Consider the following 14,240-nt stretch of genomic DNA (forward strand, 5'->3'; position numbering starts at 1 on the left):
TCTGTAAGGGGTCATAATGTGACTCGATGAGGAACTTCTGTGACATTTCTTTGACATTAAGTTAAATTATTTACAGCCTAAATTCCACACTTTGAGAACAACAGTCACATGTTATATAGCAGATAAGTGCATATACATTTATATAGATTTTCCTGATATATTTTATTTTTCCATTTCATAACAGTCAGCAGTATCTGAAAAACACAAACAAAAAACATTGCTTGGCTCAAGTAAAGCCCAGATGGGTTAAGGTTACCCATGTTCTGTTTGATGTGTATGAGCACAAAAACACAGTCCTCTTTATTCTTGTCTCTTTACTCCTTAGTTTCTGTTGTTGTACTCTTTGATTCCAGGACGACACCGGCAGACTCTGAAGTTTGAGAGCAGATTTCTTTTTTTCTGAAATGAAACAATACAATATTTATTTGGATTGAGTTTAGACACACATTTTGATATAATGTAGTCAATTAAAACCCCAGCCATGGCCTTAGAAATGACTTTGATAAATACAGTTCTTACTGATATCAAACGGACAATTACTTTCAAAAGCTTCCCAAAGATATCTGTAAATATTTTTTTTTAGGACCATGATATTAAGTTGTCAAGTGATGTGTGTTCTTTAGCCATACAGTGAATGTCATTTTTATATTTTTTATTTAAAATCCAGCAGAATTCTTAAAACTCCCAACATAAGTGGATTAAGGCTTCACCATTCTTTGAAATAAAAACATATTTATTATAAATGCAGGTCAGGTGGAGCTTTTTATAAGTTTGAAAATCTGAAACCAAAGATCAGTCAGCATTCAGGCTGCTTATAAATGTAATTCCCAATACTTCCACCAGATGGCGGTGTTGCTAAGGAAATGTTTAACTATCTAATAGTGTGGCTTCAATTCATTCTTTGACCAACCTTGGCTTTTCAATGTCGTCGATTATCTCCGGCAGCCTCGCGTTCATTGTCTCTGGAAGCAGCAGGGACACCAGGCCAGAAATGATGGCCATGCAGCCGATGATGATCTGAGGAAGAAGAGTCCACACATCCTCCAGCAGCAAGATGAGCGGAGCGATTGATACTCCCAGACGACTGATGAAGCTGACGTACCCCAGACCATTTTGTCTGGAGAGACAGAAGATACATCAGCTGTCCTCTAGTCAATACGTAACCCTTTCTGTGACCACACTGAGGACAGGACATGTTAAGGATTTTTGATGGTCCTCATCTGAACCGATGACATCAGCATGATCTCACGGAAATAAATGTATGACCATAACTTGCTGAAAATGTAGAAGTGATGTATCATAAGGTTGAGGGGGGAAAAGTCTGTAACAACTTCCAGTACCAATGGAAAGTCAATGGGAATCATTTTTGCTGTTGACACTGTATTTACTTTACAGATAACAGGATACCATCCATCCATCCATTATCTACCGCTTTTCCTGTTAGGGGGTCGCAGGGTGCTGGAGCTGATCCCAGCTGTCATTGGGTGAAAGGCAGGGTACACCCTGGACTGTTCGCCAGTCAATCACAGGGCTGACATATAGAGACAGACAACCAGCCACACTCAATGTAGAGTCACCAATTTATTTAACAAGCATAGCTTTGGACTGTGGGAGGAAGCTGGAGTACCTGGGAGAACATGTAAACTCTACACAGAAAGGCCGTGCCCGACAGAGATTAGAACATGGAACCTCATCGCTAATCTCTGTACAACTGTGCCGTCCACATGCATAACAAAGAGTTACTTATTTATTGTAACCTAATCTACGACCACACAAGTTTTTCAACCCAAGCCATTTCACTTCCCAGAGTGTAACCAGGTAGTTTAGGTGCCCAATAAATTGAGTCACATACGTAACACAATGTAAGTTACATCATGCATGTAACATAAAGTCATAATACAACTATACTGTTGTTTTATTTAAACCTCACATAATATTTCCGCTGCTTAAAGCTAAACATGTCATTGACTTGGTTAAAGGCTTTCTTTCCTTCCATGTTCAGTCTGAATTGGCATTGTTTCCATTGTGCCTGCAAGCAGTTTTTTTTTTATCTCCCACCACGACTTAATGTCGTGGTAATTTAGTGTATAATGAAGAAAATGTTTGATAATATATTCTTTAAAAAGATTTCAAAGAGTCATATATTAGTTTTGTTTTTTGTAAAACATTGTTAAAACATGATGCACACAACATGTGAAAATATAATTATTATTTTTTTTAACCATCTTTAATATAACCCTGCATTAAAAAAGGATTTTAGCTGAAAGACAGTAGTGCCTTTTTACAGGTAAGACATACAGACCTGATAACTGTGGGGTAAAGCTCTGTCGTGTAGAGGAAGACGGTCGTGAAGGAAGCTTCAGATAAGCCTTTTCCTAGAATGGCAACAACAGCACGCACATGCCACAGACCTACAAAGTATAGAAAAGGCAGTCTGATATACATGTATAAAACTTTCATTAACTTGAAAAGAAGGAAATATCTCCATTAGTTTTACAATCCAACCAGCCTGTTGAAAAAAAATGCTATGCTGTAATTCTTCATACTGTACATAGTTTTGCAATAGCTTCTAATCCTTTGCATTACATGTATAACACATAGACTGATATAGAAATGATTGTATGTATTAGGGACAATTCTGAAATATTTAAAATAAACCTTTTTTGATGCACACTCTGACCTGTTGGAAGAAAGATGTTTATGGCGATGCAGAATCCAGTCAGTAACAGAGTTCCAGCCTGACATTTTCTCCGCCCAATGATGTTAAGAAGGAAATAGATCATCAGTTTGGCAGGGACTTCAATGGCAGCATAGATAAAGTGTGTGAGGTACATGTTTAATCCAAATCCACTGATGTTCAAGCTGATTCCATAATAAGTCAAGGCCACTCCAAACCTGCAGAGAAAGGTTTTTAAAAAGAACATTGTGTTTTTTGAAGGCATCTATTTATCTGTGCATTTATACAACTGGAGGTTATTGAATTGACTTTGCATTCGTGTTTTTAGGGTGATACCCACCACACAATCCCAGCCTTTAGGGACAGCAATCTCATCTTGGGGGTCTTGATTAGGTCGAGGTAAGTGTAGTTTTTCTCCTGCTTTTCCTGGATTTCCACACTGGACAGTACCTGTGCAGAGGTATTAAATCATGTTCAAAGACAATTTTCTATCAGTTTTGTTTATTATCTTTGTGAAAGACTTTCTGAAAACCTCCTTTTATTTTTATTTTGGCCATGACAAGATCAATTCCTATCGCAATTTCATCATTCATAATTCAGGAGATAAAAAATCCAGTCGGTGTGTAAAAGATTAAGTAAACATTAGATTTCAACACACTGTGTTGATGCAAGTGCAGAAGGCATCAAGTAAAGTGAGAGCTTAATCACAAAGTCAATTTGTGTTACCAGAAAGTCGTCTTGCTGAGCTGTGAAATTGTTCAAAGCAGGAAACTCTAAAAAGGGCTGATGGTTGTTTTTGTGTATCTATTGTATGCATTTGTTTTGCTTATTCATATTGAACAGTTCTGTTGTACAATGAGTATTAATTAATTTGGTCACTGCTAAACATTAAAATAGTCGGCCCCTGCTAAAAGCAATGCAGGCACCCAATAGTTCTCCAGATATAATTGTGCAGACACAAGCAGGTGGACATGGCGATATGCGACATTTTTTCTACCATAGGACACAAATGCCATCTGAACAATTAGAAAATAATTAAATGCAATATCAAATATGCACACATTTAAGCTTTCAACAAAAACAATTAAGATCAAGCTCAAACTTACATCCAGTTTGATTTTCGATGACAGTTTGGGTCTTTTGTTGAATGAAGCACATTTGTCAAGATAAAACTGGGCGCTTTCAACTTTACCATTAGCTAAAAGCCAACGGGCAGACTCAGGAACCCACCTGCAATTCAATTCAAAGATTTGAACAATGAAATAACCCCAAAACAATAACCATAGTAATAGATGAATAATTTAGTTTGTTGGTTTCCCTTTTCTTTCCACATTCATTTATATTTGTATTGACTCCTGGGCATGATGGTATTTGCCACAGTTTATTCAACTATTTGTGCTTTTATTTATACCACTTTATGCTTTCACATTTATTTTCTTAACACATAATAACACACATCAAGAGGAACCTAATTTGGTCCAGAGTTGTAACTTAATGCAATACCTTCTGTTAAATTATACAGGTAACCTTAATAAAATGACCAACTGGTTGAGGCTTTTTTTCAACGTACCACCAGGTGATGACTGCGAATCCCAGTGGGGCTGTGACAGTCATGATGAGTGACCGCCAGTCAGTGACCAGGAAGGCAAACCCAGCCAGCAGCATGTTGCCCACAGACCAGGCAAGACTGCCCATCACACCAATAAATGACCTATGACCTGTGTCCACCCACTCGATGGCTGAATGCCAAAAAATTACAAAATATTATTAAAGAGCACAAATAAATTAGATTTCATTAGTAGTTTTAACAAACCACAAATTAGACAGGCTTGTACACATTTTATAAAGCATCTCAAATCTTAACACTGGATTTACTCTTTTTCTTTTTTTAAAGGCAGAAGAAGGGGTCTGTAAACACAACACATGGCATGTACTGTAGTATCATGGTAGCTTACTGAGAACCGCTGAGTTGATGCTGATTCCTGTCAGTCCAAACCCAGTCAGAAATCTCAGCCCTGCAAACAGAATGTAGGAGTTCGCAAATGCGCTGGAGAAACCGAACACGATCGCCATGATGTAAGAGGCCAAAAGTGTGTTTTTTCTCCCATACCTGGAGATAATAATGAGGGAGTATATAAAAAGAAAAAGGAAATTCGAGATGTAATTGTCCTTTGCATGTGAACGCAAAGTACGACAAGCAAAAAGTAGGAAACCAAAACACAAAAATGTCAAATTTAAATTAACACTAGAACGACGGCATTCTATCACTACTAGAAAGGCCATAGCGGCCATTTTGACTGTTAACTAATTGTTTGCATATCATTTAAATAATCAATATGAAATATAAGAATAAATGGCTCTGTAATGTTGTGAAAGGTATAATAAACTTCAGGACACAAACATTAAATTCTAATGAATTTGAAATTTGAATAGTTTATCGACAACCACGGGAACAGCAGCCAGCGTTTTTTGCGAATGGAAATGATGTCTGTATCATTGTCAGATTCAATCTCAGAGCCAGTGTCAGATGAAGAGAGACCAGGAGACATCACTTTCCGTATCCGAACCTGCGCCTCCATCAGACTCTGCCTCATCAAGGCTCTGGAGCCTCTGTGGCAGCAATCCTCCTCCTTCCTGACATTTTGTTCTATTCTGTTCTAAATCAGATCCTAATTTACTCTATTCTGCCTTTTCAATGTTGATTAATTCAAATGTACGTCTCCTATTCTTTCTATATGGTTTTAGGCGGGTAAGCTTTCTTTCCTCCTTGGCTCGAGCGTTATAAACAATAGTCGACAGCAATGCGCACCTTCAAGTAGTGGTGGGCGATATAACGATCTTAGATCGTGAAGGATTTTAACTTGCTGACGATCTGCCAAAGCAGAGAGATCGTAGAACCGGGCTAATGTGTTTATTCTATCATGCAGTTTATGCTCCGACACAGACGCGTCTCTGTATTATGTTTGATTATATATAAACTAAACTAAAGTTAGTCCAGTGATGTCATAAATTTTTTTTTTTTTTAAATGCTGCAGAGCCCGTATGAAGCTCCAGCTGTAGGAACTCTGCAGGGCTAAAATAGAACAGAAACACAAGAACTCGAAGTCTACATGTTTTTAAATGAATGCATCACTGCCTGAAAATGTTCCTGATGAACGAGGACACGTTCCTGATGAAAGAGGACACATAACTAAATCATCATTTCAAAGTGGTGAGGAAAACCTTCAAATTGTGCATAAATATTGATCAAATTGATGGAAAGACATTTCTATTGCTAAAGATATTCTGGGTGGGAGACCTCCAGACCTCCTACAAAGATGTTTTTCAAATAGATTAAACTTGTCTGCGCAGTTTTTGTGCATTTAAAAAACATTAATAAGTTTGGTTGAACTGGTCAGCAACTTACAAATTTGTCTAAACAATATCAAAAACATTGTGATAAAATCGTGATTGTGATTTTGCCAAAAAAAATTGTGATATGATATTTTTCCCATATTGCCCACCTCTACCTTCAAGAGTGGGAAAAAGTAGTAAATACTGAAATGATACACTGGCTATAATGCATGCAGTCAATATGACCACTATGGACTTTCAAGGTAGAAATACTTAAAACTATTTTGTGTTTTGTGTTTTTGATAAAATAACAATGCTAGAATAAAATATAGACACATTTAGGAAAGGTCATGGTCCTGCAGTTACATAGGTTTTATTTTAAGTAAGTTATTACATTGCAAAATCAAAAAACAGTCAAAATGACTGCCTTGGTCTTTCTAGTGTTAATGACTGAATTTATTACTATAGGTTATCCATCATTAGTCAATTTTCCTCCACAGCACCCATCAGATGCCTTTCTCATTAAATTATTATTGTTATACATTAGATGTATCTACAGGAGCGTTAAAAGTATTATTTCTCTAGCCATCGATTCAAATGTTAACTTGCTCATTTTCACTTTTTGATTGAACATTGGAAAGTTGTTTTCACATACTTATCACACAGGTATCCAAAAGCTATGGCTCCCATCATCACACCAAAAAAGAAGATTGTGCCTGTGGTTTTTGTCAGGCTTTTTCTATCACAGACAAGGTCCCACTGGAGAAGCAGATCACAGAGAAAAGCCAATTAGATTATCAATTCAGATACCTGTGTTTATAAAAAAAAAAGAATAACTCATAAACACAACAAAACCAGGACAACCCTAACCCTGGCTGGTGTGAAATATGTAAAAATGTGAATATGTTATGGAAGAGGCAATTCCAATTATTTATCTTTTGAGCAGATCAAGAAACAGTGTGTCTCTGTAAATGTGTGAAGTAGCCAGCATAAAAGGGGTATTAAAAGATCATTAAAAAAAATTGGTTGTCGGGAATTGTACCTCTGTCGCCAGGGTGGATGTGAAGGTGGAGTTGTCATAAACCCATCCACTCTGACACTGAACAATTTGCATGTCAGTGTTGTGGAGCGTGTCAGAGGAGTTGGCTAAGAGCTGAAACTGAGGCTCTGCAAACATCTCACAGGATTTAAGGCCTCCATCTTCTTTCACTGGAACACTGACAGACAGTCTCTGCTCCTGAGTTAAATTTTCCAAGAGTCCTCCATCAGCGAGTTTACTTATATCACAGTGATGAGGAGGCACCGCTGCTATGAAGATGTTCAGTAAGAAGTGACAGGGCAGAACGATTCGAGGAGTCCACAGCAGGAAGAGGATGAAGATTTGGAAAGGCCCAAAACCGTTGACTTCCTCCAGGATGTTCTCGAACTTCATCTTCACCAGCGTTATGGCTCCTGAAAGAACAAGTGCTCTAAAGCTGAGAGAAGCAAAACATGATGCAGTTTGTGCCACTAAAAAAATGACTCACCTGCATGAAAAACTACAAAAGACAGAGGCACTATGAACCTCTGCACTGAAGGACCTGTCCTCTGCAGAGTTCTATTTTCACCATACTGCATTTATCATCAAAGCAGCCTGATCATTAACTGCTACATCACCTTTGGACATCCAAATGTTTCGAAATAGATTACCCATTAGACTTGTTTAACACCCACAGATGTGTCCTCAGGCGATATAAAAACACAGCATAATGTTATCTTTGTTACCTTTTGGACTATTTCTCGTTTAAATCTCCAAATGTCATTCAGTTCATTTAGTTTCCTCCTCCCTGTCAGATGGAGAGGAGGGTAGATGCAAATCAGGTATCCAAAAGCTATACACAATACTTCTAAAGAATACGGTAGTTATCATTGGAGCCAATATATGAGAAAATGTGTACATCTTTCTCATCATAAAAATCTCTTCTAGGTGTCAGGGGGATGATATTTCCAATCCTTCCAATATTTCCATTAGAAAGATAATAAATACAAAGTGGGCCAAATGAAGACTTTCGGTGACACTTATGTCAAAGCAAAGCTCAGAGGCTGCAAAGACTTATTTTAAAGACACAGGTAAGGTGTAGTGGATTGAATAAAAGGACCTCAGATTTGAGATTATTGAAATCAAGGATTGGGCATTTTGTGGCATCTAGCATTTGATATTTGATAAACAAAGCCTGACTAGAATATTTTTCTTAATCAACAGAGCAGAAAATGACAGTGTTTCACATCTGGATAACAACAGAAATCAACAATTGAGCGAAAGAATATTTCACTAAAATAAAGCATATACATATTGTATTTCAGGGCTGAGATTGTCAAATCAAGAAAGAATAACAGAACCATGGTACATGTTTTAATATATTTTCACGCTTACCGATTCTAAACCATCTGGAGATGTTGTCTCAATCACAGAACAAATTGTTCTTTGGGCTTAAGCATGCTGGTCATGACTCCAAATGTCTGAAAGTTAAAGTAGCTGGCACTTTCCATCCAATTGTTTTTACTGAATAACTTTGCTCTGTCACATATTTTTTAGCCGTTCTCTGCAAGGTTAAGCAGTTGGCTGACCATTTAAAGCCACCGTTTTAGTCTAGCTATGCTTCTCAAGATTCTCCAGATTGGCTGTCAGAGAGTTTAAAACAAATGCTTTTCCACAAGCAAAATCAAAATAATTTAGAAACTGTGTTAAAATGAGTCTGTTTTCTCTAACTTTATCAGTAACAGGGACAATAAAGGTTGACATTTGCAAGCTCGAGTCGACAGCAATGCTGACATTATATCATATTGTTGAAGTGCTCAAATGCAGAGTTTATGTGAACCCTCGCAAAAGGACTAAAGACAGCGAGAGTTTCTGCACAACTTCACTTGCAAGAAGCATGGACAGACAACAGTCCTCTGAAGGAAAACATTCACCAAATCAAGATAGGGTTTTTCTGATGTGTGGTTTGCATTTGGTAGAGACTGAATTGACTCAAAGCTGTTACTTTAGAAAAGAAGAAGAGGGTTGAGAGCTAGGAAAGATAAAGTTAATAATCAAATACAAGTCTCTTAAGAAAACATTTGGAGATGGCAAAACCTTTTTCATTTCATTCCATCCATCCTTTTTTTTTTTTTTTTTTTTTTTTAGTTTATTTGATAATCCTGGGCTGAAACATGGTTGCCTTATAGGATTATTTTGTCATTACTCTTCAAATTTCTCCAAACGCCAAACTAAACCTGTTGAACTGTCTGTTTGTAAGTCCACCACTCACCACCTTCAGCCACTGAATTCTTTTTAACTATCCGTCACGTCAGGTATCAGTCAATTATGTCAGTAAGTTCAGTGTAACATAGATTTTAAGCCATTTTCATGAACTTGTTCGACTTTTTTTCCTTTTGCAAAGCACATAAACTTAAAAAACAATATTGGACAGTCAGATGTCAGGATGGCGCTGTTAAAAAGTCACTTAAAGTTTAACATTTTTAACAATTGTATTTGTTCGGTGTGAGTCTAAACTTCAAGTTCTGTAAATTACAGCTTGGAACATTCCTGTCCCACAACTATTCAACAGTTGCATAACTGAGAAACTCGAACAGAAATAATAAACGTTTGTCTCTGTCTCTGTGTATCCAGACCAGAAGTTGCATTTTTGAGAAAAAATTGTTTATTTTCTATCCAAGAAGGATGTCCTTTCTTCTCAATATGTATGTTTTTCTATGTTTTAATAGTGGATATTCACTGCAATTCCTTCCATCCTGTCCCATCAAAAGGCTTATTTCTGTCCTTTTTCCACCAAACTGGACTCTAAAGGGGTCAAACAGTGAAAAGTATGGAGTAATTATTGCATAAGCTCTTTGTGTTCGTGCTTCCTCGATCAGAACAATTGCTGAAAACACAATTCTGGGCTGAAGAGGTTTAATTTGGCCAAGAATTGTGTTTCTGGATGAACTCCTTTATAAATACAAAGACCTGGGACAATAAGACTGTTCAATATTTATATAATGTAAGTTGTGCATTGTGTTGCTGTTCCAGAGAAGGGCAAATACAAGCTGATCCTACTTTAGTCCACGTCACCAATTCATGTCCATTGATTCATGAGCAGTGATTGATTCGGATGGAGAAAAGGTCAAACCAGGGTGTTTCAAGAATAAATGTTGGCAGATATAAAGGCAATCAACAAATTGTGACTGTCACAGAGGGTCTTCTCTCCTGACAGTAAAAGGGGACTGATCAATCTTTAACACTGTTTATTATAATCCATAAAATAAAAAGGTAACTCAAGTCTCTTTACAAAAAGGGCATGCCTACCCCATACGCTTTGTTATTTATTTATTGGCACATATGTTTGTCATTTTACAGCAACGGTTGTTTGGTTTTGCTCTTTCTTATGAACTGTTGCCTGGTGGAAACCAAGAGTCCAGTTTTACCTATTTTTTCAAGACAATTCTGATTGTCACCATAACATGATGGCTTCAATGTTATTCCATTAAATATTCCAACGAGGTTGTTTATTCTCACCCTCAAATATGTTCCATAGCGGCATATCCCTAAAAGGATAGTTGTTTTTTAAGCAGGGTTGTATGAGGTACATATCAATACAATACCATACCATACCATGCCATACCATGCCATACCATACCATACCATACCATATACCATACCATGCCATACCATACAATACCATACCATACCATACCATACCATACCATACCATGCCATACCATGCCATGCCATACCATACAATACCATACCATACCATACCATGCCATACCATACCATACCATATACCATACCATGCCATACCATACAATACCATACCATACCATACCATACCATGCCATACCATACAATACCATACCATGCCATACCATGCCATGCCATACCATACAATACCATACCATACCATACCATGCCATACCATGCCATACCATGCCATATACCATACCATATACCATATACCATACCATGCCATACCATACCATACCATACCATACCATACCATACCATACCATACCATACCATACCATACCATACCATACCATATACCATACCATGCCATACCATACCATACCATATACCATACCATGCCATACCATACAATACCATACCATACCATACCATACCATACCATGCCATACCATGCCATACCATACCATATACCATACCATATACCATATACCATACCATGCCATACCATACCATACCATACCATACCATGCCATACCATACCATACCATGCCATACCATGCCATACCATACCATATACCATATACCATATACCATACCATGCCATACCATACCATACCATACCATACCATGCCATACCATGCCATACCATACCATATACCATACCATATACCATATACCATACCATGCCATACCATACCATACCATACCATACCATACCATGCCATACCATGCCATACCATACCATATACCATACCATATACCATACCATACAATACCATACCATACCATACCATACCATGCCATACCATACCATACCATACCATACCATATACCATACCATGCCATACCATACCATACCATATACCATACCATGCCATACCATACAATACCATACCATACCATACCATACCATGCCATACCATGCCATACCATACCATATACCATACCATATACCATATACCATACCATGCCATACCATACCATACCATATACCATACCATGCCATACCATACAATACCATACCATACCATACCATACCATACCATGCCATACCATGCCATACCATACCATATACCATACCATACCATATACCATATACCATATACAATACCGTATGCCATATACCATATACCATACCATGCAATACCATGACATACCATGCCATACCATACCATACCATACCATACCATACCATACCATATACTATATACATATACCATATGCCATACCATACCATACAATATACCATACCATATACCATGCCATACCATATACTATATACATATACCATATGCCATATGCCATACCATACCATACAATATACCATACCATATACCATGCCATATACCATGACATACCATACCATGACATACCATACCATACCATACCATATACTATATACATATACCATATGCCATGCCATGCCATACCATACCACACCATGACATACCATACCATATACCATATCATACCATACCATGAACTTTAGTGACGTCAGGTGGAGAAGCTTAAAGCTCATAATCTCAATGAAGACAGTACAGATACAGATGTTCCATTGATTCAAGAAACTAAATAAAGTTACCATCACTTATGCACATCTGCGCCTCAGAGTTGGTGTTGCACTGGCTGGTGCTCAATCTTTCTCTACCATGGACATGCCAAATGGATACTGGCAAATGAATCCCTAAGAAAACATTTGCAATGGTCAATTCAAAAATAATGCCCAATGGTCTGTCTGAAAACCTCATCACATTTGGACCTTATTTTGAAAGATTTCAACAGGACAACTGGAGAATTATCTCCAAAACCTGGCAGACATTCTCAAACAAGTCAGACAGGTTTGGAACTAAAATGAATACAAATGCCAATATGTTGGACACATTGATTCAAGTGAATGACTGGGCCTGAAGCAATGGTCAATGTGATTTGTGTGTTGCAAAATCCTTCATTATTGTAGGAACTTTTCTTGAATTGTGCTTTTATACAGACATTTTGCACAAAAGCTTACCTCAGTGTGTCATCATCAGACTCCCACAGAGAAATATGGGTCCACATGTGAAAGAGAACTCTGTGCCATGGCCTCCCCGGCACCAAAGATAATACATTAGCTGTAATCCATTTATCATTATAAACTATTTATTGTCCACTTCTCAGTCAAAAAAACAAAAACAAACAAACAAGTCCCTAATGACCTCACTGCCACAGGACAAGGAAATTGTAGGAGTTGGATCTGCATCAATGGAAAATTGTACATAAAGGTGAAAAGTAACATAATAATAACGCTATGGCACAGATTTCCCTCTAACAATAGGACCCACTGGTCCAGGAGTTAAAAGCACCTCCCTCTTAAGACAACCACTTAACAGTTCAAACACAGAAACTCCTCTTCCACTTTCTTTATGGTGTGCAGCCTACTTTTTCTGTTGCCAGCAAAATGGCTCGGACAACTAACACAGGGAATGGAGGTGTTAAAAAAAAACACATCTCAGTCAAGAAAAAAATGTTTTAGCCAAAGAACTTTTAACCATGTTCTTTCTACTAGTGTTATATATGTTAACCACAAGAACAAAAAAGATCTTACCTCAGACATGTCAAAGGGAAAATGCAAAAGAATCTCTTGTCGCCATGCTTGTATTTTGTAATGACTTAGTTTAATTAGCAGAAAAGCTCAGACTGCACAATGAAAGCCAGTTGTGTAGAAAGAGCTAATCCCAACTTCACTAATCACAGAGACTTTGAACATTCTTCATGGCGGTCTCTGCTCTGGTCATAAAAGTACTGATTGCACGTTCAAGAAAGCTCTAACTGTTAAGCATGAGGACTCACACTGACAACTTTATAACTTTGATAAGTGTCATATATACTAGACATTAAATCTAACAGAATACATGAAAATTATTGAATTAATGCATGGAACTAAAGTAAGATGCCATTCAATTCTAATTTACCACAGCCCTTGCCCATTTCAGTGCTATCCAAATGCACAAAGAAATCTACAAAAGACCTTGTCATGATGCTTAAATGTTAATATACAAATATAAATAGCTCTGATTCCAACATGAGAAACTGGATCTTTGTTTATAATTTACAGATTCGAGCTGCGTTGAGAGATAAATCTCAGTCCAAGCAGCTCAGTGTCCGGGGATCGGACCAGAACATAAACAAACTGTCCCTGAAATCAGCTTGTTGGAGAATTGTCCGGAGACATTCTGAGGCCCCAAAGGACAGGAAGCAACCGAGTAGACAGAAAGGCAGAGGAGCTTGTTTTCTTGGTTTTCTTCCAGTACTTCTCAATAGTAACACTGTGGTTTTTTGGCTTATTTAAAGCTAAATAAGCTAATTACTCTGCTTGGAAGTATTGAAAGTAAAAAAATAAAAAAATAAATGTATTTATTCATCATTAAAACTTGACACATGTAGGATTGTTATAGTAGAAGCAATAGTCTGTACAGCATTTGTCTTGAGCCTTACTCAAATGTACTAACATTCTCTGTGTTGTTTCAAAGTTACCCCCTACTAAAC

General features: G+C 37.4%; 1 protein-coding gene across 5 annotated transcripts; it reads right to left on the minus strand.

Moving 5' to 3' along the window:
* Positions 1 to 137: 137 nt before the first annotated feature.
* LOC110000396 (solute carrier family 22 member 7-like) lies at positions 138 to 13,452 on the minus strand. Of its 5 annotated transcripts, XM_065959336.1 has the most exons (12): positions 13,300 to 13,448; positions 12,301 to 12,402; positions 7,053 to 7,462; positions 6,666 to 6,769; positions 4,633 to 4,787; positions 4,248 to 4,416; positions 3,784 to 3,907; positions 3,018 to 3,127; positions 2,681 to 2,895; positions 2,303 to 2,411; positions 911 to 1,117; positions 138 to 399 (listed from the first exon to the last, which is right to left on the minus strand). In XM_065959336.1, exons 2-12 carry the CDS (start codon positions 12,314 to 12,316, stop codon positions 315 to 317), a joined length of 1,704 nt encoding a protein of 567 aa, XP_065815408.1. In that variant the 5' UTR covers positions 12,317 to 12,402; positions 13,300 to 13,448; the 3' UTR covers positions 138 to 314. The 5 variants fall into 5 exon arrangements, with proteins under 5 accessions (XP_065815408.1, XP_020511315.2, XP_065815409.1 ...); XM_020655659.3 differs by lacking the exon at positions 12,301 to 12,402 and having other exon boundaries at positions 13,300 to 13,452; XM_065959337.1 differs by lacking the exon at positions 12,301 to 12,402 and having other exon boundaries at positions 7,053 to 7,485; positions 13,300 to 13,420.
* Between the last annotated feature and the right edge of the window lie 788 nt (positions 13,453 to 14,240).

Source organism: Labrus bergylta, chromosome 10 (genome assembly GCF_963930695.1).
Source record: "Labrus bergylta chromosome 10, fLabBer1.1, whole genome shotgun sequence".
In the NCBI taxonomy this organism is placed as follows: domain Eukaryota; kingdom Metazoa; phylum Chordata; class Actinopteri; order Labriformes; family Labridae; genus Labrus; species Labrus bergylta.